General features: G+C 38.6%; 1 protein-coding gene and 1 long non-coding RNA gene across 2 annotated transcripts in view; one reads left to right on the top strand and one right to left on the bottom strand.

Moving 5' to 3' along the window:
• LOC115008699 (uncharacterized) overlaps nt 1-26,553 on the bottom strand; it is a 51,849-nt gene extending 25,296 nt beyond the window's left edge. Inside the window, exon 1 of the long non-coding RNA XR_003832327.1 lies at nt 26,216-26,553. This is a non-coding gene — a long non-coding RNA (uncharacterized LOC115008699). The remainder of the gene's footprint in view (nt 1-26,215) is intronic.
• LOC115008698 (cytochrome c oxidase subunit NDUFA4) lies at nt 10,414-16,152 on the top strand. The gene is made up of 4 exons (XM_029432442.1): nt 10,414-10,593; nt 13,403-13,488; nt 14,906-14,969; nt 15,931-16,152. The coding sequence occupies exons 1-4, from the start codon at nt 10,552-10,554 to the stop codon at nt 15,985-15,987; spliced, it is 249 nt and encodes an 82-aa protein (XP_029288302.1). The 5' UTR covers nt 10,414-10,551; the 3' UTR covers nt 15,988-16,152.
• Nucleotides 26,554-27,423: the final 870 nt, after the last annotated feature.

Below are 27,423 nucleotides of genomic sequence, written 5' to 3'. Positions count from 1 at the left end.
TTCCTCTTAAATCACCTGCAGAGAGTATGAAAGCATAAAATCACACTAAAGTTTACAGTAGGTTTTGCATGTGCTAAATTGCCATACTACATACTATGTTTCTTTACAACCTGTTACTCATTACAGTTCCAAAAAGGCAGACAACATGACATTAACTTAATGTTTTACATAATTATCTAAATCCATGGATGTCATTTGAATGTCAAAACAAAAGGGTATGTATGTTAGTTTACATTTTTAGAAATTAGAAAGTAGCTTTTCAAGGTCTAATGGATAGCAATACGTCTGAAGATCTCCACAATGATTATCCTCTACATATCTGCTATCTTCAATTATTCTTCCATTTCAAATGATCTTCCTCGTAGACAGAAGTCTAAAGTCTGCTCTTGGAGATTAGGGCAAAGGTCGTAGAACTGGCTGCTGCGTGTTTATGATGTCTTGCTCGTTGACGTTTTGACAAAGATTGAAACTGAACATGTGACCTTCAGATTTCAAGACACAAAAGTTCAAGATTGCCTCCAATCGCTTGGACACTGTAACAATGACAAGCAATATACTGACAACCAAATGACGTGCCGTAAAACCAGCTATAATCCCAAATCAACATTTATCGAAGTTCCTCGTGCGGCATCTAAAGCAATATTTCAAAGTCACAGTGCCAAGATGATCAGCACTCTGGGAAAGGAGTGAACTAAAACCACAGCAAAGTGCCGAAACGGCGCTGTAAACCACCAATGAGCTGCCATTACTGATCGAAGTCTGTTTGCCTGTACACACTTCATAATGAATGCATCTCATAAATCCTCCTTAAACGATTCCACCTTAAATGATTCCCACCGCTCAGACTGTCTGCTCAGTGGAGGGCGCTCATGGATCAAACCATTAACAGGGAACTAGGCCGGGGTGTCGAGCGGAGGGCAACAAGCTCAGGCCCCAGATCATCACCCCTCCCCAACCCACCACCCTCTACAGACCTAATGGAAAGCAAACAGACAGACAATTTCTTTCAATTAGCCCAAACTGGCCGGCCCAATAAATTTTAGTTTGTTCCTCAAGACGTAAGGGCCATGTTGCATGTCCTGCTGAAAATGAAGACTAATGGGGTATTGTGGAGCTGCTGAGTGCTTGATTTTGTGCCACTATACCACTCGCCTGCTCTTCTTTTTCTTTTTCTCCTCGCCTTTCCTCCTTCTTCGAACTAACTGGAATCAGTGCTGACCAGGCACAACACAAATGTTTAATACATTTATTCACGACTTGGATTCATTTTCTGTTTTAAGCATTATTCCTGAGTAGTTAGGCGGAGCTATTCATCACAGCTTGACAACAGCTGTGAACGTAACCATCGTTCACCCTCCGTGTCAGCCGCCGTGAGTAAGACTCCGCCGCTCAGCTGACTACTAAGTTTTTTCAACAAAGTATTTTCTTTTTTGACATATATACACAGTATACGGTGTTTAGAGTTATAATTAAAACTGATCTGTTCAAAATGGGCCGGTGAGTACTTTAATATGTTTCTTTCTTTTTTTGTCACTGATGAAAGGGCTGTTGACTTTACCAATGGTGGAACAAGTATTCACATCATTTTATTTAGTAAAAGTAGCAAAACATACAAGTACAAGTCTTGCCTGCATTAAAAATTCTACTAAAATAAAAGTACAGAAGTATAAGTGCATAACCAGAAAACAAACATTTAATAAATAGTTTATAATGCAGTATAAATGTAGTTGTTTGCAGCTATAATGACATTTCATAGCTGTCGTTTGACAGTTGTTTATTAATGTAAAGTATTTTATTTAATAACATTTATATCTGCTTACAACTTAATTATAGTGCATTATAAACAATTTATAGAATATTTTCTTTTTACTGACGCTTCCATGTGTAAGTAGCATTTTACAGTTGTAGTCGTTAGTGGTTCTGATTTCAACGTCGATAATATTGTTTTTTTTAGTTTTAACAAGTGCTGTATGTAAAATCATGATCTGAAAAGCATAAAATTACTTTATTCTATCAAATAAATGTAAAGGAGTAAAATGTGGCGACGTTAAAGTATAGAGCGGCATGACGTTTAAGAATTACTGGTGGACGCCACTTTTCCCTTTAGAAAAAGTGACATAACAGCGACGCCAGTAACAACAATAAAGATGAATAATTTATTTGGTATATTTGCCGTCAAACGCTGATGTATGTGAGATCCTCAGGCCACCGCTGGTTGATGAGAGAAGAAACATCGTTGCTTTGTCATAAGGAGAAATATTAACTACAAGTGAACAGGGGGGCAAGGAGACATTGATTTTACAATTCAGGACTCAATCAAAGAGAATTACGGATGGCAATACTACTGTGATTTGCCTCTGCTGCTCATTAAGCTTAACACCCATAGTGCATGTCTCCCCTCTGGCAATGTAGGAAGAAGATTTACAGGGGTAGGTTAAATACAGTTCAATACTTAGAAGAGGTGAAGTCACATGATGGTTAATAAAAAAAAAAGGTGGCTGGATGAGGAGGTCGGATACAACGCAGGGTAAGAAAGGAAAAAGAAATGGAGAGGAAGTGGGACAGAGAGAAAAGGAAGAGAAGGAAAAAAGAAGCGGAGGAGAGGGAGAGAGAAAGAGAAAGAAACTCCATTATTATCGCCTGAACAGATAAACTATGCATCAAAGTGTAGCGTTTATTGAAAAACCATTTTTATGTGTGCTTTGAGGGCATGAAAATGAGAGCCCTATGTTCAAACACATCAATACAACGCTGCAGCAGCCAATGTATTTCTCTTTTCTTTCTTTTTTCTTCTTCTTCTTTTGCCTAAGATTCCCAATCAGATCTGGTGGCTCCCTGCAGGCTTTTATGCCAGCCGCAAATGGTGCGACTGCCAGACTGACAAACACGCAATCACTCAGAGTAGAGCGGGGAAAAAGAGAAAATAAATAAATAAATAAATACAGCCTCTCTTACTCAGCCTGGTATCACAAAGGGCCTTTTAATAAGCCCATGAAAAAGAGCAAGTAATCCTTTGTAATGATTTCATTAAATGCCCTCATCACACCTGGAGATAATTCCATTATGATTGTGGCGATAAAATGAGGTTTTCATCAAGACCCGCAGACAGAAGGAGGAAAACCTATTATTCCTCTCATATTCAGACATGACGACGCTTCTAATATTATGATATTAGGCTATTTGCCAGGATTTATGACACTCACGTCAATCCATAATGCTTGTGGAGAGCTTCCCCCACTGACAACACCAGACACTTTGAACGTGTGTCATGCTGCATCCGTGGAGGGATAATAATTTATGGAGTTAGAATTCACACACACACAATAAAAAAAAAACTGCTATTTGTTGGAACCTTGTATTATAAATAAGTGAATCTTTTCAAACTTCAATGCTCTAGAGGTAGTTCTACAAGTTTCCACTCACACCACCTTTTACACATGTGGTTTTGCTTAGCCTTAATATACACCTGAAGCAGATGCCAAACACACGCAAATAAAAAAGGTGTAAAACTCTTCACGTAGAAAGTGTAAATTCACATTTCTTTCACACTTCAGGATTATAATATTTTATTGCAAGTTCAATATTGACGTATTATCCCCGTGTAGTTTTTTTTTTTTTTTATGGAAAAGTTGTTATGCAAATAGTTTTCTTATTTACACAGCCAGCCGACACAAAGCAACATTACCATTCATTTCAAATAATAGTCCAACACTTACTCTTAAGGCCAGGACCTTGTTTCATGTTCAGCTGCTGGTCGCAAACCTTTCTTGTTAACCGTTAGGTGCTGGCCTAACATTTTTCACGTTTATCACAAAAAAAAAACCTTGTTGCCACCTAGCTCAAGGATAGCCTGCCTTCAAAACCTGGGCCCAGATGTTTGATTCTTTGAATCTCTGACCAAACCAAAGGCAGAAGAGGCGTTTGATGCACTACAGAAGAGTTCTGCAACATGTTTTTATTCCGAAGGACCTGCATTGATCATCTGCAACTCCAAGTGTACATTCTCAAAGTAAGAAAGTAATTGTTTTTCGAGGCAGCTGTCAATGAGCGCACACACCAGATCAATGCAGTAAATAAAATTAAAAAAATTAAAAGAAAATCAGTGATGTGGGCAGCAATTAATTGAAGATGCTTGAACGAGGCCAATTGTGTGCAGGTAGCATGCAGTGAGTTAAATATGACTTTTTTTTGGTTGGAAATAGCTGTGAGAGCAGTTTGTGGGTTAGAAAATCTAAATAATTAGTAAAAGAAATGCTAAAAAGAAAGCTTTGTACTTGGGTGATCATTCTCTGTGGGTTGGCGACACCTTTCACATTACACATAGCCATTTGATTGATCGTAAGATACTGATTAATGCAGCTTTAAATAAATCCAAGATTGGGAGATGAATTTAAAGTTACACTAAATCACAAACAATTGGATATTGTGATGAGACAATATCCAGGTATTCCTGTTGGATTTCTTTCAGAGGTCTGGACAAACACATCCCTACAGAACATCAGGTCTAACCTACAAAACATTAGAGAGTAAGAGACAAAGAGAAAAAGGGAAAGAGGAGTTTCATTATAAAAGTGTACCGAAACAGAGCTTCAGCAGTGCCACAATTCTGTCAGCAGGCAACGTGAAGGTACAGTATAGGGCTCGCTAAAGAACTTATATTATTGTTACAAAAATTCCGGTACGGCAAAGAAAATGTGACAAAGGAGAAATGGTGAGGATAGTGTGTGCTGTCTGGAGGAGTTGGAAGCTATGTGTTTTTGGCATTCATGTCACAGCCCTTTTGAAAAATGCATCAAAGCAATTGCAGAACTCGTGGGACTGGGTTTGGGCACACAAAGTCGTGACCATCATCCAAACCTCAGTGGTGAGGAAGGAAGGGAGCCGCTGCTTATAGTGGAGGGTTTCAAATGCGCTACTGTGCCACTTAATAATAAAATCAAGTGCCCTGCCAGACCATGGTAACACAGATTCCTGTCATTTCTGTGGATGTGCCTGTTTAGATGTGAAATGCGTGTGTATGTGTGTGTGTGTGTGTGTGTGTGTGTGTGTGTGTGTGTGTGTGTGTGTGTGTGTGTGTGTGTGTGTGTACTACTGTGTACAGAAGCAATTTGTCAGCAGCGGTGACTGTATTTTTCCTGCCTCTTAAAAAAAAACAAAAAAAAAAACTTGGAAACAGATTGCGTTGTTTTTCATGCTTACATTCACACATGGCTATTAGCCGAAATGCCTTCTGCTTTAAGAACAACTCTCTCCTCCACCTTCTGCTCGGAGAAATCACAAATAACGATGGCCACAGTCTAACTGTGACTTTTTTTTTACATGTGCACTGATGGTTAAGAATTGAAATGAGATCACTCGCAGATGGATAATTCCCCACAGATGTCCTACTCTCCACTCATCTTCTGCTTTGCAATTCTTGGCCAAGACTTCTTTAAAAAAGGAAAAAGAAGTTAATCTCTCTGTGTGGTTAAAGCAGCAAAGCTCATGTCGTTACTACTACAGCTACGGTTATTAATTCTGCTCCGTTTGGGTAGGTGTGCCTACACCACCTCTTCTTAGCAGATTAGTCGGTTTATCGGTCGTTTTGTTCTCAGTCGACTAAGATTTGAGTTGATTAGTCTTTTTTTTTTTTTTTTTTATGCTTTTTTCATGCTAAATGACTTATTTCCAATACATTTATGAGCACATCTCTGGTCAACACTTGATTTAAAATGGTGCTTTTGCATGATTTAAAGTGGAGAAACTCAGTTTTACAGATGTGTCGATTAAGTCAACTAATCGATTAGTCACACGCGATGTTTTCTTTGAAGATGGGTCACATGGTACGGTGGTTATATCATTACATGGATATGTAAAGCCTGACTGACAATGGATATTTTTTAATGGTAGAAACCAATATTAATATTTGATTCCATAGTACAATATGATATATATATAAAATATATATCATTTGCATCAGTGCTGCAACTAAGATTGTTTTCATTATCGAGGAATCTGCCAAATTGTTCTCTTAATAAACTTTTTCTGTAGAAAATGTCAGAAACTTGTGAAAAATGCACTGCAAGGTTGTTTTTTATTATTCTGATACTGCAGTATCTGTGACAAGTTGATTATTTATATATCTAGTTCTAGGACACTCACATCTATGTAGCTCCTCAGCCCATCACACTCATCCTATTGCTCTGCTCTGGTGTGGTGGTCAATTTAAGGCCTTCACTCTACACCAACTGCAGATGTGCTTTTGATGAAGCTCTGTTTATATAAACCCTGCAGTCTTTGTTTCTGAGGTAAACCCACGGGGAGGATTTTGCATCGTTCCCTACATGTTATTTATCATAGTGTTGTTCCATAAGGTAATTCAAAACTATTCCTTATCCAATACAGTATGTGGCCACAGATGTTGGTGAAATTGGTAAGTAGCTATCACACTCTGTGGAAGGTTATTGACTTCAGAATAAACCTGAATAAAAACATGAAAAGCAAGATCAAACTCATTCCAAAAGGACAAGTTTTGCATTTGGAAAATTTGTTTAAATTGCATTTTTTTGACATAAACAAATTGTAAGGTTTATTGAGTAGTATATACTCCAGGCTGACAGCTACAGACCGTGCAGGTAACAAGGTTTTTCCTAAAGAATAAAACAAACTTTCCACTCCAACCTGAACTCTACAAACCTCTACAGTCCTGTATCTTTTTATATTCTGTGTTGTTATGTCTAAACATACAGGAGACTAACAAGTGCAAGATCTTCACATACTGAAATGATTTGTTCCTGATATGACAAGTGAGATGAAAAAAAGCCCATTTTAGAGTACACACTATTTCCAGGCAGATTATGTTTATGTAGTGAGAGGACAAGGGGAGAAATCCTATTTCTATATCTACTATAAATATTATTAGGGACATTTATTCTTTTAAAATGAGATTAGTGCAAGTAAAAAAAAAAGGATGCAACTTAAAATCAGGAAACTGCCCGGAGTATTTCTTTCCATAAATACATGGCTCAGGGTAGGGGGCCTGTCTTACCTTGATATTGGACCTAGAATTTAATAATGCATCCCTGGTCCTGTGTCCAATATCGGAAGTGGAAATAGAGGTTCAAATTCAAAATAAACACAGTCACAGTTAATCTTTGTACAATCATGAGACACAATCATAAGAAGAGACCTCAGTAACGCTGCCATCTATTATTTGGAAGCCGTGCTGGTGGGATCCCATGTTGGGGTCACCACTTATTTGTACAAAGGGGCAGATTGAGTTTGGATAACACTGCTGTAATCCCTGGGTGTTTCAAAGTCGTGTCACTCTGAGAAATGAATGAAAAACTTGTTGACAATGTATAGGAGTTCCGAGTGTGTGTTTCAGGTGTGTATGTGGTGGATTTCTGGGATACAGCATGACCTCGCTGTAATGAAGTGTGTATTTATCCCAGTGTGTAGATTTGCGCACGTTTGTGTGAATGTCTGTGTGACAGAGAGAGCAAGAAGAGAAAAAAAAAAAAGAGAGATACAAATAACTAAACCTGCAATAACGGACTTGTTGGAAACTTGGGAACAGCGGAAACAAGCTGTAAACAAAACATTGTCATTACAACCTTTGATGTTGATATGGCAAACTAGTTGGCACACAGTTGCTTATTCACACATCAAGCAGACACGGAGCATTTGATTGAATGAATGAGGCCAGTATTCTATCTCCCTTTAGCTCTGTTTTGGTCTCCACCAACTCCTGTGAAATAAGCAACTGCACAAGTTAGTAACTTTGTCTGCTGGTCAGGTAGCACACAGTGGGGTTTTTTTTTTTTTAAGAGCTTTTCTTTGCCAAAAACAACGCACAAGCGGTGAGAGTAAAAAAGCAAAGTTGTAGGAAAACAAACACAACAAAACAATGAGCTGGAAGACGCTAAAATGCTCCGTAAAGCTGAGTGGAACTGAAGAGTCGGGTTACAAGCACATAATCATTTGATCCATTGTTAATATGAACGTATCGATTAGTGCAGCTTTAAATAAACACACTAAGCTACAAAGCAGTGATTATGATAATAGTAATTTAAACAAAAAGTAAATCATTAAGAAAGAAAAAAATCAGGTGTTGCTCGTTTTCAAAGTGTAGATGCAGAATGTAAGTGTATGAATGTGGTGGTTTGGTTGGACGCAGGCCCAGCATACTGCATCAATTCTTACAGGGAAATTAAAGCCACTCTTCCTCTCAGCAACATCACCAGTGGGAAACAGATTTGGATATTGCACTCTGCCTCTTCTTTTAAACACTCGGCCTGCAATCTGTTAGGGGGAACAATGGAGGAGACTGATGAGGGAGGGGGAGCATGTATTGACTTTTTCTCGCTCCTCTTTCGTCTTAATGCCTCTCATCCCCCCCTCCCCATCCTCTTTTGTTGAACACCTTTCCTTTCCTTTCAACCTTCATCAATCTCTCTATCCTTGCTGGGTGAAAAATGGCACCTATTACTTTTGTCATGTGGGATACAGAAATAGTATTCTTTCCACTGACAAACGTCAGGTAAAACAACTTATGGGGACTCACAAGACTGCAGGACGGAGGCACCGCAGCATAAATCACTCCCAAATATTGGACAACTTTTATATAGTAAACAGAAGTTAAAAGTTGGGGAAATGGGAGCACATCCCGAATAATGCAGGCTGTTCAAGCCTCTACAAATGGGTGATGGATTTGTTATTTTATTAATAAAATATTGATGAAATATTTATCTGCTACAGGAGATAACAGTTTAGTATCTAGCCAGGTAAATAAGGTTTGGAATAAAGTTACTACAGCATCCTGTTTTATTTTTAAAATCTTTTAAAATACTTTTTAAGCAACGTTTGTTTTGTTAAGTATGAAATCTTTCAAGGAAATTTCCTAAAAATACTTTGTAATTACTTTAATTATGGCCGGGCAATATGGCAAAACATTTCTATCCCGATATAGGTAATTTCATATCTCAACAGTGAGTGCTCCATGGTAACTCTGACAGCATAAAAGAATAGCAGCAGGGGACGGGGCTTAGTGAAGGGTCAGTTGTGTATCACGATATATGATTTGAACTCGATATAAGTACAGGTGAAACAATTATATTTTGACACAATTTTGGTGCTAGATGGAAACTTATTTTAATTCATCCTAGGGGAAGCGTGAATGTTTTAACCAAAATTCAAGCCAATCGTTCCAATTTATGTCAAGAAATGTAACTCAAATCACAATCTCAAAGTCATAAGGTTACATCATCTGGGCACCATGAATGTCTGTACAGGATTTTGTTCCAGTCCATCTGATAGCTCTTGACAAGTGAAAACGTTAACCTGCTGGTGTTGCTAGAGGGAAATTAAGGAGAGTATGAGTCATTAGGATTCATCATCTGGGCACTATCTGTACAAAGTGCCAATACATTCAAAAACAAAAAATGTCAACCTCACGGTGGGGCAAGAGCAAAGTTCAGGTGGTCCTCAAGGTCAGTGGGATTCATCCTCTGAAGATATTGAATGTCAAAGTACAAAATATGATGGACATCTGACCAATATATTTCAGTCTGGATCGAACTGATGGACCGACCGACTGACAGACCAACATCCTAGAGCCACGCTTAGCGTGGCTAAGAATCCAACCACTTTGCTTCATCCACTTAAGCATGATAAATAGTGAGAAGTAGGAACCTTAAGTAATAAATGGTAATGACTTGTGCATTTTGCACAGCGTGGCATTTTGGTGTTATTGCATTAGGTTGCAAAGTGCTGTTAAGGAACCTGAAAGGTCTGCAGGCGCTGCATCACTGACTAATCAATTGCCATCATCATGGCATGTACAAAGGTTGCGACCCGAGGGACATGTTGGACGCTGCAATTACTTCTCTCCTCTTTACACTGGACAAGATGCTCTGAAAATACAGCAATGTTTACTGGCCGCTGTGGGACAATTTGAAAGTTTTAGAGTGATGGCTATCCATAAAAACAGTGGCTTGTATTTTAGAAACGACAATATAACATGAAACTACCAACACAATGGCGGCACTCTGGGTGTGAGGTCTAAACATGAAGCCATTATAGGAGCCGGCTGCGCTGCTGCTGCACCTCCAGGACGAAATGTTTGGAAAATGTCAGTCTGTATCTGTTGTGTCAGTAAAAATCTGATTTTAAGTAGCTGCAGTTTTGTTTGTTGTATAACAAAAACACTTTGGACACAGAGTATCCAATAAGCCTCAGTGGAAACATACAGTGTCCTCAACAGATGTGATTATGAGGATTAGGACTGTCTCTCCCTTCTCTCCCCCCTTCTCCCTCTCCCCTCTGACCCTCTCATTCATCCAATGGGAGGGAGGGTGAGGAACGGAGCTGAGGGGATTGGCAACAGGTTTCACTGCACTGGCCAACATACTTCGTACTTCAGCTAACAAACAGCTCTTTCTAAATATCTGCACAGAGAGTTTAATTCACATGGATACGTTCATCAGACGTTAGCAGTCAGTTTGTCTTTTTATGTTGCTTAGTTTTCATTAGGTGGATTTATTTGCTTCTTCTTTCGGAAGAATAATAAACATGATTAAGACCATGTTTGAACACCTGAAGAAACATCCAGGGGTAGGTTGCATAATATTCATGCATCTATTGAGTTCTGTGGTTATTTCTATTAATATCAAGCTATTAAATGATCTATACACAGGGCCTTTTAATTGTTTTACATAGTGATTGTACATAGCTTTTCCAGATGTTAGGTCTTTCAAATTGTAAGTCATCGGCTGTTGGTCGAACAAAAAAAGCAATTACATAATGTCTCCTGTTCTGTTTTGCATCATATTCAGACATTTTATAAAGAAAACGATTATTAGAGAAACATTAGTATTGACAACAATATAATATAACAACACCTTAGTCAGCTCCATTAACTGAATGAAGACCGTGGAATGTAGCTGAAAGCTCTAAAAGCTAGTAAGCAGACCTTTGATCTTATATTATTTTGTTACACAAAACATTAAAACAAGTAATAATCATGATTTGACCGTCTGAGTCAAGAAAAACTAAGTACTATGACTGCACATAGTTGCTTTGCATCATTGGCATGTTAATTTGCTTTATTGCTTACAGAATAAAATGAAGAAAGAAAGAAAAAGAAAGACACAGAAGCTGGCTGTGCTTGTTTTCTTGTATCTCCTGTTGCCGCCTCATAGCTATGCTGAGGGTGACCCACATTCGTGGATTGACGGGGTTGGCTTGGCAGTGCACCAGAAAAGTAATAAGGGCAGCAACAGTATCGAACCCCAGCGAGTATAAAACACATCCTATATCGGTCAGGCTCAATGGTAAAACGTGGAACACTCACTTGTGTGGCACGATATGAAGATATCAGCACTGGGGAGTGGACAGCTCCCAACACACAGGGCTGACTTGATTATTCGCTTTGTGTGTGTGTGTGTGTGTGTGTGTGTGTGTGTGTGTGTGTGTGTGTGTGTGTGTGTGTGTGTGTGTGTGTGTGTGTGTGTGTGATCAAAGCTGACCTGCTTCTGTGCGTTTGTGTGTGCGTGGCTGTTTGTGTTTACTTCAATGATCGAAGCGGAGCGTAAGCAAACCGCGTGCAGTTGTGTGTGTATTTTTGCATCGTGTGTGTGTGCGTGTGTGTGTGTGAGAGAGTGTGTGCAGTGAATACTTAGTGTGCACGATTTATTTTTCCCAGGGTTAATTTGGGGAGAAGTTGAAAAGTTCACAGTAGAACGAACTTGTAGAAGAATTCCAAAAGCCAGTAGCCAGTAGACTGGTGCTGACATACTGTGGATAGTCAGTTAATAGATTAGTTGATGACAGTTGAATACCATTCTGCTAATCAATTAATCATTTAATTAATTTATAAATAAGAAATCAATCAGTGTTCAGCATGTCAAATATGTGACAGTGCTACTTTTGTCTTTCTTATATAATTGCACGTTTGGGTTTTTAGATTTGGTCTCTGATGAATTGGAATGGGTTTATTTCCTTATTTGTCGACAAAATGATTGTTTGATTACAAAAATAAAAAAATCAATAATGTAAGTTATTTCGTTTGGTTATTAACAATTTTTTCAAGCAGTAATTCCAATTCCACCTTCTTAAATGTGAGAATACTGTATGTATATTTTCTTTGTTTTACATGACAGTAAATACATAAATAAAAATATATATCTTCTTATGGATTGATGGTTGCACAAAAAATGTTTCACTTTGCGTTCTAGAAAAACAATTGGACAATTATACAGTTTTTCTGACATTTAATAGAAAAGATTATGAAACTATTAATTGAGAAAAGAAACTGCACATTAGTTGCCAATGGAAATAATTGTTAGTTGCAGCCCTATTCAGAAGCTTTACAATACTTGGGCATCTGATTACTTGAGTAAAAGTCTGAAGCAGGAAGTCCCAGCTCAGTCAGAGTTGATAAATAGTTGACTGCCGAGTGGTTTCAAGCATGTAGCTGAGGGGGAGATATTTTCCTCATCTCTCTACCGCAGCTTTAAGGTAGTGAATATCAAAGTTTTATCATTTTCCTAATCAACAGCAATGAAAGTGACAAGCAATCAGACAGAAGACAGATGTGTAGTTGCAGCTGAGTAGAGACATCCTTCAGTTCAACCTGATCAAACTGTCATCTCTCTACAGCTTGACTAGATCTGTGTGGGCTGAGAACAGCTGTTCGACAGTGGTGCGACTCTCTCCCCCTCGCTCTCTCTGTCTCATACACAGAGTACCATGGAGCAAAGTAGACAGGAAATGTAAGGCAGTGTAGTGTTGATGAATAGATGCTGCACAGTAAGAGGATTGACACGGCTAAGCTTTAGGTGTTTAAGATGACATATCATATTATCCCCCTGTCCCCCTCTTTCTATTTTAATTCCTGTCATCATCAATGTTCAGCAAATCAAATAAAAGTGCATCTGTGTGTGTGTGCAAACATTCGTGCCTGTGTGTTTGAGTGCTCAGGCTGTCTGTGTAAGCTCATTTGCGTGCATACGTGTGCGACTATGTGCATATGTCTCGCTCTGAATTTGTGTGCGTGTGTGTGATGCTGTCGCTCAGTCTGACAGGTATAGTGTTGAGAGGAGGAGAGGCTGGCACATACAGAGATGCAGCAGCTCTCTCTTCCCCCCCGTCCTTGCCCGTTCAACCTAGGCTGACAGTGAGCTGCCTCACACATGGCCTGGGCCTCATGCATATGGAGGAGGGCAGGGGGAGGAAAAACAGGAATAACAACTACCTGTGTGCGTGTGTATATATGTGTGTGTGTGTGTGTGTGTGTGTGTGTGTGTGTGTGTGTGTGTGTGTGTATATTTTAAATGGTACATATCACAGCCAACCACTTGATAGAATATGTTTGTTTACCTTCATTTGTCTCTCTGGTCTAATGCATTCCTCCTCTCCTCAGTTAATCCCGCAATTTGTCTTCCTGACTGTGGGCCTCACAGGGGCCGCCTTCTATCTGATCCGCCTGGCAAGAGGACCTCATGTCACGTGAGATGGTCATCTGTGTAATCTTGTAGCCATTGTACAAATCTTCCACCTTGTTAGATACATAAAAATGGGAATCATTTGATGGCAACAGAATGGTGTTATTTTAGCCAGGCTGGAAATAAACCCAGATTTGCTGAGTTTAGAGGCAAACAAATCTGACTTGTTTTTATTAGCAAAGAGCTAGCTGTTAGCTAGCACTGTCCATCTCATCCGCCAGAGACGACAGCAGACAATCAGTTGAACCTTATTTACTTAAATTATCCGGGGAGAGGAACTCTTGTCTATAACGCAAGTTCTGCAAGCCTGTGTGCGTACAATTTACATGGTCTGTACACACCTTTCTCTAACATCAATCTACAATTGTTTTAGTTCAAGACCAACAGAGTGGTGATTCTTCTTTAGTGAGTAAGGTTCAGGAGGCAGAACCTCCTAGTTAGACTTTATTTATTGAAATCATACTAATATTTGAACGTTTTCAGTTTAAAAGTTCTGAATCTGGACTTCCTGTATTTGGGGCAAGTATGTTAGACGTAAGGTAAAATTTAGTTAGTTATAATTTCAGTAACTTGCAAATTAGAGCACACTTTTCGACTAACAATTTATCCGCCACTTAACATAAAAGATTTTGATTAGGATTTAAAAATTCTATCAAACCTGAACTTTAATGCCATCTTTTTTAGTGCACTGAATTAGATCCGAGTATCAAAACAAAGCGTTTTTATAGCTACATATGTTGAATTAAAGTTAAAACAAATAAACCTGGCCGTTTTCATCTTTCATATCTCAGAACATGCACTGAACTCAGTGCCTGCACACATACAGTGCGCTGTTCCTGTCCTGCTTTGGGCCACACAGAACCACTTGTTGTGAGGTTCAGCCATAAAGCCTGACCTCATCACCGGCTGATGATGTGTGCTGTGGTCTGTGGCTGCCTCGCTCTCAGAAACTGTCTAGTGTTTGTGGTAATGGTGAGAGAGAGGGGGAGACATGCCCGCTCTGCCATCAGTCTGTCTCTTTGTTTGTGGTTTGGTGGCGCGACGTGCTGCCAGAGAGGGGGACGAGGAGGGATGGACAGTCACAGTGGAGTGCTGTGAAATCCAGACTTTGGTTAATGAAGAGAGAAGCACTGCCAAGTCACTGGGCTGAGTTCACCTCATCTCATAATCACCTCTCTTTTTATACAACTTGTGTCTCCATCCAGCATCTATGTATGCATCTCATTTTTGTCTCTGTCCTTCTGCTCCTCTGTCTTCTTTTTCCTATTTGTTAACATCTTTGTGTTTCTCTTCTGAAAGTATTCCTTTTCTCTTCTCTTTGTGTTGCTCTTTGCCTCCATCATTCATGTCTCCTTATATCCAGTCTTTCCTCTTCTTCTTTATTCCTGTCTTTATTGCCCTGAATCTTTCCACATGTGCAGCCTTTGGGACAAGAGGAACAACCCAGAGCCCTGGAGCAAGCTTGACCCAACCTACCAGTATAAGGTAACTACCCCCCCCCATCACACACAGTACAACCACATACCTGCTCATACCAAATCATGTCTGCCAGAAAACTAATCTCGACAAGAATGGCATTGTTCCCTTGAGTCACTGTAAATCTCACATTCATCTTCAACAGCCTAAAAACCCACCAAAATAGACCTGGATCAACCAATACTAGCAAGATAATTCCAGATGAACATGGCTGCTTCCTGGCTTTCTTCACATTTGTTCAAACAAAAGGAAAACAAAGTGTCTTTCAAAAGCAAATTATGGCAGATGGAAGCTTTTAGTGGTCGGTAATAATTTGCCTTACCTCTTGAATAAGGCCAGAGCGTCAGACAAAATATTATCAACACGGACCTAAAATAAAGCAGAAAAACAACCAACTGACAAGTCCCACAAGAGCAGACCTGGCTGATGTGTTTTTCAGAGAAAAATGCCTTTTCTGAGCGCTTCAAGGCTGCGCTGCTTGCCAGTGGAATGAAAGTCGCTGCAGACAAAAGGTCAGGACACGGCATGTTTAATTCTCAATATCAAGGCAAAGGTCTCGCATCGAAATTCAACTGAAGTCCCAACTATGATCGTAATGAGGAGGGGGAAGTGGGAAAGAGGGTAGGGAGGTGAGGGTTTTAATAGCAGACCAATCAAGAAAAATACACGGGGAGAAAATTAATGTGTGTTTTTCATGGTTGGATGGTTGTGATGTATGCAGAACACATGCATGTGGTCACAGGATATATACATTATCCATGACATGCAAACGGTTGTCCTACAGCAAGACACATATCATTGTAAATAAGTGTGTTTGGGTGAGTGCGTGTAAATTTGCACTAGAGTGGAAAGAAATGTTTCACACCTGCCTCTTCCCCTCCACCCCCCACAATGCATTTTCCTGAAGACAGCACTGATGAATTTAATTTAAGCAAAACAGATTTAAATGTATTCCTCCTGCCTTACACAGTTTGTGGCCGTCAACACGGATTACAAGAACCTAAAGAAAGAGGGCCCTGACTTCTAAAGGTCCTCCAGGCAACTCCAGGGGCACCAAGTTTGGCAGGACCTCCTGCTGTCGCCTCAGTGATGTGGAACGTCTTCCTCAACATTTCCTCAGTTTCACCTCACGCTCAACGACAACAGCTCTGCATTAACACTGTAACCCTGTTAATAAAAACTATTAAAGATTATATGAGACAGAAGGCTGGTTCTTCAGTGCATGACTAATGTGGTTGCATTTTTTATTATTTAGATGCTGTTAATTCATCTGAAAATATTTTACTTTGGGTCGATATTATTGGAGATGAAAATACGTCTTGAATTTTTCAGGCTACAGTAATAATAATAATAATAATAATAATAATAATAATAATAATAATAATAATAATAATAATAATAATAATAATGTTGAATATCTGTGTCAATATCTATACAGTGTTGATAAAAGGGGCTCCGTTCATATGACAGTTGCTCAGTGGCACATAAAGCCAGAGAAATTTGACTGTGGGGTATAAAATCACCCAGATCTTCCGCATCCATGGGGCCCACAGAGCAAGCGCACTAGTGTTTCCTTTTACCCCACTACCCGTCTCAGTCTCGGCTCGCTCACATGAATGGCAGTTAATTTTGCCGAGGGTAATAACTCTGGATTCAGCTATTAGTGCATTTTACAACTTTTAGGACCTAATGATTTAAATAAGGGCTATTAAAATGTTCGTACTGAGAAGTTGATTTACCTAAAAAAAAAAAAATATCCTCTGATTTACAGACGTCTCCAAATGTAAGTCCATGGGGAAAAGTGTTTTTGGGCCCAATGACATCTAGTGACTAACCCGGAAGTTATTATTCCACGATTTGGACCCTATCAAAATTGGCTCTAAAACCCCTACGCTGTTAGGGCGCTTGAACAAACCCAGCAGCAACGGCAACGGCAACGGCAACTGTATTTTCTTGTACCAAAAAATAAATTGACTACTTAAATTCAAAAAGGGGTCCAAAGTCCAAAAAGGGGTAAAAAAGCAGAGAGTTTGGGTGAGATTCTGGATGGCCTGCAGACTGTAAGTCTTCAGCAAGAATTGGAGGTGGGTGGACTTTCTAAAACGATGTAGTAACTTCCGTTTAAGTAAAGCTGTTTATTTACAGGCATTTGGGTACCACACAAGTGATGTCATCGACCGCTGCAAATGTAAAAAGAAAATGCTTAAAAAGGTTTTGGTGAAAGTCTCCGGTTGAAAGCGATATGCTTTGCTCTTGGATCAGATGAAATGACTATCAGGTCTCAATGTCAATTAAGTTCAGCCTGTTTATTCAGCGCATTGGTCAGACACAAGATGGACAAAGTAAAGAGTCTTTTATAGTCAGATGAATGTCTTTGTTCAAAGTGAAAAACATGTCTTCAGTGAAATCATATGTTCCATGTCTGGATGTTCCCTATATCTAAACGAGCAATTGTCTGACTCCCCACCATCACCTTTCTACCTCAGCTCTTACATATCTATATAAAGAATATATTTTTGGCTCCTTATTTGATATCCATACATTTTTGCCTCAACTCCTAATCCCTAAAAAGGACATCTTTCTGGCTTACCTCCCTAAAGGCCCTGTCACACATATCCGTATGGCAGAAACGTATGCGTATACATAAATATCGGCAATACGTTGATATAAATTTAGGGTAAATTGTGATCGTTCGAAGGAATGCAGACGATACGCCGAACAGGCCACTGTCACACAGTTCTGTATGGCAGAAACATGCCGGCGTATATGAAAAGTAGCTCAAAAGTCCAAATACGTCCAACCTTTCCACAGCGGTGTTATAGCTGACGTATACATAACGAATACATAACAAATTATTATACGCATGTCAAACCTATTGATAGCGTATCACTTACTTATACAAAACGTATCAGAGCATCTGGCCAACGGAGCTGGAAAAGTGCCATCTGGTGCACGTCATGCTGATGCTGGAGAACGGCTAGAATGTACTCTTGTCGCAGCCTCTCAGCATCCTCCATGCTCTCTGATGCTAGGCTGATGTATTCATCAAGACATGCTGTGAAGAAGTGAGGATGAGCTACTCACAGGGACCCTATATACTATATTCAAACCCCAATAAGCTCCCAAAATGCTAGCTGAACGTTAGCTGTACTGTAGAAACACATTTAATAAGTTACTCCGTCGTCAGGGATAAGCTTAACATAGGTTACGAATAGGTTATCCACTCGTTACCAATAAGTTGGCTGTAGGGTTCACCATCAGCCGACGTAGCCTATATCTAACGTACCTCTAACGTTTTCACGTACTATATTTACGTAGGTAAGTATTCACGTAAGTATTCCGTATTCACGTATGTCTAACGTAACGTAGCTTATGTGTAACGTCTGCATATCTTATGAAGCACACGTCGGTTACGTCCGGTAATTTTGAACATGCTCAAAACATCAGCGTTCAACAACGCACCCCAGCGTAACATTGCATGCTCTTAACGAATACTACTTATGCCTTACCTTATATCAACGTACACCAGCGTGTTGCCGATATTTTTTATACGCCATATTTTTGTATACGTTATGCATTTGTTGGGCATTCGTCTGATACATTTTGTATAGGTAAGTGATACACTATCAATAGGTTAGACATGCATATCGGTATATGTTCACTTTTCCGATCCGATGAAAAGTTGGATGTATTTGGACTCTGACAAATGTTCATATACGCCAGCATACGTTTCATGCCATACGGATATGTGTGACAGGGCCTTTAGATGAGAAATTTAGACATGGAACCTAAGTTATGCAAACTTATAAAAAATAAAGATATAAACGTTTACATGAAATTATTATAAGTATACAAGTGCACATGAAATACGGTTATCTGATAGTATTATAATATTATATTATAGCATAGCCTTAGACACCTCATTCAGGTCCTATACTAGATAAATGACAATCTCCCTTTTCACTATGCCACCCATCTGCTATACTAATAAAAGTATGTGACATTGCTATACAGTACATACCATGAACGGCCAGTATTTGTAGTTGACTGTGTTAATGAATTCACACATACTTTACAAAACCACAATCTTGCTTTTAATTTCCATGGGAAAAAACATTATTTACTGAGCTCAACACATCACAAATCCACCACTGTTGGGACAAGTAAGTCACACATGCACACATGCTGAGATATAAAGTTGCCAATGAAGAGTACCAAAATAGAAATCAATCATAGGATACGAGTATTCGTGTGGGTCATAGAGCTCTTTTGAACCAGTTTTCAGTCCCAGAAAGATGCCGCCCAAGGAGACAAATCACTGAACTGTTTGATCACTGCTCCTCAAAAACCAAAATATTATTTTCACTAAGGTATGAAGCAGGAAAATGACAGACTCAGTAGTTTCTTCCAAATATGCCTCCTGCTGGCATAATTCTCCCATGTTGGAGTGTTCATTGAATGATGAATGTTTGCGTGTGTGTGTGTGTGTGTGTGCTCACTCAGTATCACTGGACACCAGACAACATAAAATCCCTCTCTAATGGCACACAAACTGTCTCAATGCCAGACCCCTGGGTTCTCCTAATACACTCCTTAATAGACAATCTATGTTCCAGACCCTGTATGGGCCCATTTATGTGTGTGTGTGTGTGTGTGTGTGTGTGTGTGCTCCTTTTCAACAGCAATATGCTTCCTGCAACAGTGTGGTGACCTGCCCAGTGGGTATTGTCTGTGGCTGTGTGGTGATTTGTGTGTGTAAGTGTGTGTTTGTGTCAGATGCTCAAAACCTGCTGACAGGTAATCAGCCGGGCCAAAGCATCACACTGGGGCATAATCACAAGGTCACACACACGCGTACACACACGCACACGCACAGAGGGGACATCATCCAACCTGAGCAGCTTCACAGGTCGTTGCGATCGCATTGCCTCACTGTGTTAGCATCACGCTCTTTTCTACACAAATATTACCGTTTCATAAAACATCATCTAAATACAGCGTCCCTTCTTAAATGTCTGTTTTCAGCTTTCTTTATCTAATTACATATTTTGCTTGCCTGGCCTTTTAGTCATATTGCCAACTCATACTACCGACAAAAACAGAAAGACAGAGTTAAATTAACTACATTCATATGGCTTCAACAGTTAGCGTCTGTGTCAACAAGCACAGTCTTTTTCCAAAACAGCAAACATTAAAGCATGCATGCAGTCCCAACCAGGCCTCGGTAGGAAACAAAGTATGGCAGTGTGTGGTTAAGATCTCAGTTTTGTAAATACAGGTTGTGTTTGTCATTTTTCTACGTCAGAAGTTTGCACTTTCTCAGATAACTTGAGGACTTGTCAGTGAGAGTGAGGGAGATGGAGAGAGACCATCCCCTCCTCCGTTACATCCTCTCTGACGAGCAAGAGTAGATATTTTTAGATGAGGATTAATTTTAATGGGTGAGATAAGAAGTGAGTCGTGGGTGGAGGAGGGACGAATAAATAAGTAAATAGGACATGCCACAAAACAGGAGGCAGTGGTGGCAGCGTTGGGGTAGTGTGGCTGTTGTTGCGAGGCCCTGGGCAGTTCTACTGATCCAGTGCAGATAGTGAGGCCTTTCATCCTTTAATGCTTTCTCCCAGAGGTGGAACATCAAAATCAAAAGAGCAAACCAGTGTTTGTCCAGAACTTCAAATGGAGCGACCTTTCATTTGTGCATTTGGGTGGGTTGGGAGTTGCTCTTCGAATAATGGTCGAATAGTTCACAGTGAATATCGAATAGAATTTTTCTTGAAATGCCCATCCCTAATAAATACAGCAAATTATTCGATAAAACAATCCCAATTTGAAGTTCAAAGTCTATTTAACAGCTTTTTCCAGAGCTTTCAACAATAGCACATGGCCTTCATCAGCAGATTGTGAATATTTATTTATCACAAAAGAATGGCAACAGGCTGTTCTACTCTGATTTCTCTAAAATGAAGTATTAAAGTACAAGTTATTTTATTTATACAGGCAGGATCCAAAGAAATTAAACATACTTTGCGTTGACATCTGTTAGTTCAACAGGCAACTTTTAGTGGTAATATTGGTTAACAGCACAAATGATTCTGTAATTAAATATTAATGCAACTAATAGATAAAACACATTTTAGCTGCTGTAGGCATATGGTGACATGGTTTCATATTCCAGTCAGTGTGTGATAAGAATATCGCTTACGTAAAGTATTTTATTCAAAATTAATATAAGTATGCTGAGCTGACCAATGCAGATCGCTAAGCCACAACACAAGCGAGCTACTTGTGAACGCAGCTGCAATGAGAAAACAGACAACAGCACATCTCACTAAATATACGACAATGTACAAGGTAACATCCTGGCTATATGAATTTCTAAATATGCCAGCGGCATGTTTATTATATACAGCATGAGAATAGCTCGCGCTGTGTGAAAAGCAGGACAAAAGAATTATGCTGCATTGGCAGTCTTGTTCCTGGAGTGAAGAGAGTTTCCATAAAGTTAGAGGAGGTGAGGAAAAAAAAAAAACAGGTTTCAATTATTGGCTCCCTGCTGCAGGTTTACTGCAGGTGTGACAAAATGTTTGTTTACTGAAGGTTAAGGAAAAAAAAAAGAAGAAAATCTGGGTATGAAATAGGTATAACTGGCTCTTTCAGGCACACGTGCACAATCTCACCGTATGCATAGACACACACACACACAAACACTAACACACAGCTTCCTGGATTGTTGCAGTGAGTGTGAGATCTGTTTTATTCTACCAGATCTAAGACACTGTCTGACAATTGATCAATAGTGTAAAATGAAGAAACAATAAAAAGGAAACGCCAAATGTATTAGTATTATTATTATTATTATTATTATTATTATTATTATTATTATTATTATTATTATTATTAGTATTAGTATTAATATTATTATTATTATGACAAAAAAGAAACACCACAAACTCCACAAGTAAAGCTAAAAGGTTCAACATAATTTAATAAAAAAATGTACACAACAGATATTTATCACAGCAGGTGTTAATAATGACATTAATGGCTCTGTGCTAATCAAGTTACAAGTGAACAGTGAGCCAGCATGTACACCAGGATACTGAGAATAAAGCAGCTAGAGTAAATGTATTTAAGATATTATTATTGTTTTTATTACCTCCACCAAGGAGGTTATGTTTTCAGTATAGGTTGTCAGCAAGGTTACTGAAAAAATGCTGGCCCTGTTTTCATAAAAACTTGGTGGAAGGGTGTAGCATGGGCCACGGAAGAATCTATTAAACTTTGGGACGGATACACAAATTATTTTTCACTTTCATTAACATTGCAAGATAGGGCATGGCCTTGGCAGTGGTCTGCGCTCTCCGACTGCCCTTCTAGTTTTGTTATTTTCCTACTGTGGTGTGGCATAATAAAAACTCAATGATATTGCTTTAAGTTATAGGTTTATGAAAATCTCAAATTTTCCAATTATTGATGACATTTCTTGTTATGATGTTTGAATGCACTTGTAATAAGTCTAAATCAAATGCCAAAATAATGTAATATATCAGAGACATAAAACGGTTTACATCTTGCAACAACACCATTTTGTTTGTTTGTTTGCGAGTCTGTAACTTTTGAAAGAAGAAATAACACAATTGTTCTCCTAAAAATGAAACGTTTTACTCACAAGCAATAAAAACACAACCTCTCAATTAAATATTATACACTGTACTCAGGGGTTTCACTGTTACAGCCTTCAATGGTCTGATATGACTGGTGGCTTATTTCGGCTAATGTTGCGTTGTAGTAATTACCATTATCTCATGACTGTCACTTGTGGCCACAATGATTGCATTATATTAATTTAAATCAAATGCACTTTGATTGTCTTTTGTGTTCTGGTGTTTAAAGCCACTGTAAAACGACACAGGTGATTTTAATTTAGGCTGATTAGACCTCCTCTTGAGTGTGCATGTGTAGGCTGGGCTTGATTGACCTTTATTCTCCTGTTAGCTTTGTTGCTTCCATTCGCTTTTATCAATCGTATTAGCACACAGAGTCCTAAGACCTCATGTCATTCCCACCTTTGTTTTGCATCTTTAAGCAGAATTGCCAGAAAAAGTGAAAAACACCTGTGGGTGTGCAGGGCAGCTAATATAGTTATTAAGAGTGTTTTTCTTGTGTTCAATGTTGCAGTCTTTTCATTGAATTACTCCTTTTTACTTTTGTATTTTCTTTGTTTACACTGTACAAACCGCAAAGTGTCATTAGCAGTAGTAGCAACAGCCGGTGCAGTAGTATGGAAGGATTAGGACGGGGATTAGGATTATGGTACAGACAGACTAACACTATGAGGAGCGCTCATGTTTCATTACGGGATAATTACAGTGCATTAGTGTGGCTCGGATATCTAAATAGGACTTGGAACATCATGACATTCAGACAGCTCTTCGTCGGCTATATTTAGATCTATTTTACTATCATATCAAATTCTGACAGGTTTAATTATGACAGGTATTGAAGTGACAGAGGTACAACCATGCATGATGTAAATACACATACTCTGTCACACACACGCACACACACACACACACACACACACACACACACACACACACACACACACACATGACAGACTGATACAATTCTAATTGTTGACATTGTCATTTATCCCTCTCCTCATTAAACAGACATGATTTATCTTTAGATCAGCTCCCCAGAGAACTGAATTTTATCATATTTTCATTTGAAACCGTTTGTTTGCGTGTGCTTCTACAGCAGAGGGCAGATGAGAGGGGAGTTGTAAGGCTTTGATGTATGACCAACATTATGAGGAAATGTACCAGATGGGTAATACTGTGTACAATTATGACAATTACAACTGAAGAGCACTTTTTCTTACTCGTGGACCTATTATTTTACAGAGTGATTTTACGATCAGTTGTGCTGCTTAAAGATATCGCTCATCTGTGATGCTTCGAAAAAAAATGGAAATATTTTTGTTAACTCCACCACAGGGAAAAGAGAAGGCTCCATTATATAAAATAACCAACAGAAAACTGCAAGGGGGCCTTAAAATTCACCCACCTGGGTACATTTTGATGCTGCCTGTGAACGTTGCTTGCATTTTCATTCGTATACATATTGTAGCTTCTCAAAGCAGTTTCCATTAACAGCGTTATTCAAGAAAGGATCATTTTGCCCCGATGCAGGGACACTTTTGGTCTCAAAAGGCATTGTTAACACATTTGAACAAAGGATACAGCAGACTATTTTTGATTAAATATTGTTCAGCGATAACAAATTTGGCTGGCCCATTAGTGTTAATTGTCCAATACTGATGCTCAACTATCACATGGAAGCAGTGAATCCCTTTTTGCAGTCAAAAATAATATCAAAAAAGGTTGTTTTTTTTAAGTTAAAAAGGAATAATAAAAAAGAAAAAGGTCCTTGGGGAAATATCAGAAATGCTCCTTTTTGTCTCAGCCGGCGAAAAGGCAGGCAGCGGTGTTACTGCGGTGTTACAGCTTGCAAATAAGCAGACGTGCCAAAATACATCCCACACCAAAACTGCATTAGATACAGAGCCCGGTGTCTGCAGTTATGTGAAATCTACCACGAAACTCTGCAGCACCAATCACCATGATATTCCCCAACACCTCCAGTAGATACCAGTCCAGTAGAGCTGGTAATCACAAATCACTTTGCTGATTAAAATCACGTCATTTAAAGATTCATAGTCACTGAATATGAAGTTTTTCCACTGTTCTTTAAGATGCGTTTATTCATGTACTAACCACCTCTTTTGTTCAGTATTTAGGAAACGTGGAAGAATAATTCCAAGCACAATCCACCTGATATAGCAGACTAAAACACTGCAGCAGATAAGTATTCACTTACACATGTTTTAATAATTGACAGCATTTGAGTAGACAAACCTTCTTATAAAACGTTATGTGACATTGAGCAGCAGAAAACACTAATACATTTATATATGAGTGACAATGAACCACAGATTCAAGTATGACATGAAACAGATTAAAGCAAGCAGTCACACAACACACTGGTTTCAGCTGAAATATGTCTGTCACATGAAGGAAAGAATACGTGAAAGGGGTGTGTGCAAGGCAAAAGTCACGTTTTAATCTCTCGCGTATCAAGTCAACATTAAGTCAATAGGAAACCCCCCAAAGACAACAGCTGTCGGGCAGAAATATGACTTTGAATACTCATTCATATTCCAATATGTGTCAACTAAATAAGAGAATAACAACATCTTATTGGGTTATTCCATACCAACTCACCAAGACCTCCCAGTTCATGTAAAGGGTTTTCTTGAAAACAATCATGTGACCTTGCAAAATCATATAGCTCTACTCCAAATACTTTTTTTCAGTAGTGAGTTTTTGAAGTGTATTTATTCTAAGCCTCACCAACTGCTTATTTATCACTGGATTGGGTTGAAATTTGTTCTGAACATCCAAGAAACCATAAAGCTAATTTGTAACATTTATTCATAGCTGCTGCTGAATATTTGTCAGTAATTCAAATCACTGTTCTGCAACCAAATGTTTTTATTCTGTGTAGTATTAAGGTAGGTATATCACAAATGCCGAAAAACCCATATTTTGTATGTTATTTATGTTTGGGTAAAACATCAAACTTATGTATTTTTTAATAATTTGATTACTGAAAAAGGTTACAAGTTGCAAATTATCCTTTTAACATAAAAAAAAGGGTTGAGATTCCATGAAGAACATAACAGACCTCTTATACACCACTGCCAAGTCTTTCCATACCTTTATTTCATTCAAATCACAATATGAAAAATACTATTTAAAAAGATGTGACCATTTTGGTGTGACATTAGAATACACAAACTTCCAAAAATGCATAACTAAAAAAGTATTTGGAGTAGAGCTATAGGATTTTGAAAGGTCCCATGAGTTCGTTTTCACATGAATCTTTATTCAAGAAAATCCACGACATAAACTAAGTCGTCTTGGTGAGTTGGTATGGAGTGAACCTAATACAGGTGCCAAACAACCAACCAAAGAAAAAGTAACTTCAACCATTATGAGAAAGATCATTCTCAATTAATATAGAGGCAAATATACTGCACATACAGTAGCTAGAAGTCAGAAGCAGCAACAGCAACCAGTAGGCATAAACACATCACTTAAAGCAGATGTATATCAGCAAGCAGCCAAGAAGGTCAACAGCAGATATAAACATTCAAACAGACATAGCTAGTAAAAGCAACAAACACTTACTTGTTGAAGCAATGAACCCCGGCATTTTAGCAGATGGTAAATCCTTTGGAAAGAGTCGCAATGGTGGTTGTGTAGTGTGACATGAGTGGGTTTCGACACGATAGTGAGTAGCGTTAACTGTTAACGGTCTATCAGAGTAGCTAGCTAGCAGCTAACCGTCCTTCACAAAGCCGTTATTATCCGTTGGAAGGTTAGCTTCTTTATAAAACGCTACATTAGCAGCTAAAACAGCAGTAGTGGTGTTTTTGGAAGTGTTACAGTAATTAATAGGAGTTGTAAAGCCGCAGATGAACATAACCAATTCACATGGACAGGACATTTAATCTTTTAAATAGCCCGCCCCTTGCCGGTGTAGAGGTGGTGTGACTGAGGCTAAGCTACATAGAACTAGCTCTGAACATGTTAGCTCGCAGGCCTCGCCATTGACTTTAAACTGACAAAATAATAATCATAAAAATAATAATAATCTGCTGGAAGAACGATGTATGCAAGTCGTGGAGGAAGTATACCAATATTGTACTGGGAAAATATTCTGTTGGGCCTAAAAGCCAATTTCTTTTTTTCTAATAAAATAAAATATATATTGTAAAGTTTTATGTTATATATTTATGTTTCTTGTCCATACAACAATACACCAAAGTCAATTTACTTTACCAGATTCTGATTCCTACACTGAAAAAACTCAATATTTTTATGCTGATCGTGTGTTTTCTTTGTACAATCCTTTTTGTGAAGTAACTAGATATAAGTAGTAGAGTACAAAATGCAATATTTCCCTTTGGTGTAGCCATATGTATTAAGTTGTATGACAGATACTAAAGCAGAGTACAAGTAACTAAAACTGTACTTAAGTATAGTACAGTTAATGTACTGCTACATTTAAGTAATTACGCAGTAAAAAGTGGTGAAATTAAATGCAGGATAGTTCTGTACTAACTTCTTATTTTAAATCTGGAGATAAAACCCTCCAATTGTGACTCTCCTAATCAATACTGTATAGTAGCTAGTTAAGTATTTATTCTACTCACATTTTCTGTACAATACACAAACACCTGCACAGTTAAGATAAACAGGATTGCATTTTGACAAAATGAAATGTTCCTCCACACTCGTTTTCTTTTTCTCTCCTTTTTTTTTATAAAACCTGCCTGGCTGTGACAAAGTGTGAGACAAGTGATGTATATTAATATCAATGACACAACACAAAC

The sequence above is a fragment of the Cottoperca gobio genome, chromosome 5, assembly GCF_900634415.1.
Source record: "Cottoperca gobio chromosome 5, fCotGob3.1, whole genome shotgun sequence".
NCBI classification, from domain to species: domain Eukaryota; kingdom Metazoa; phylum Chordata; class Actinopteri; order Perciformes; family Bovichtidae; genus Cottoperca; species Cottoperca gobio.
This window is presented reverse-complemented; position numbering and strand designations above follow the sequence as displayed.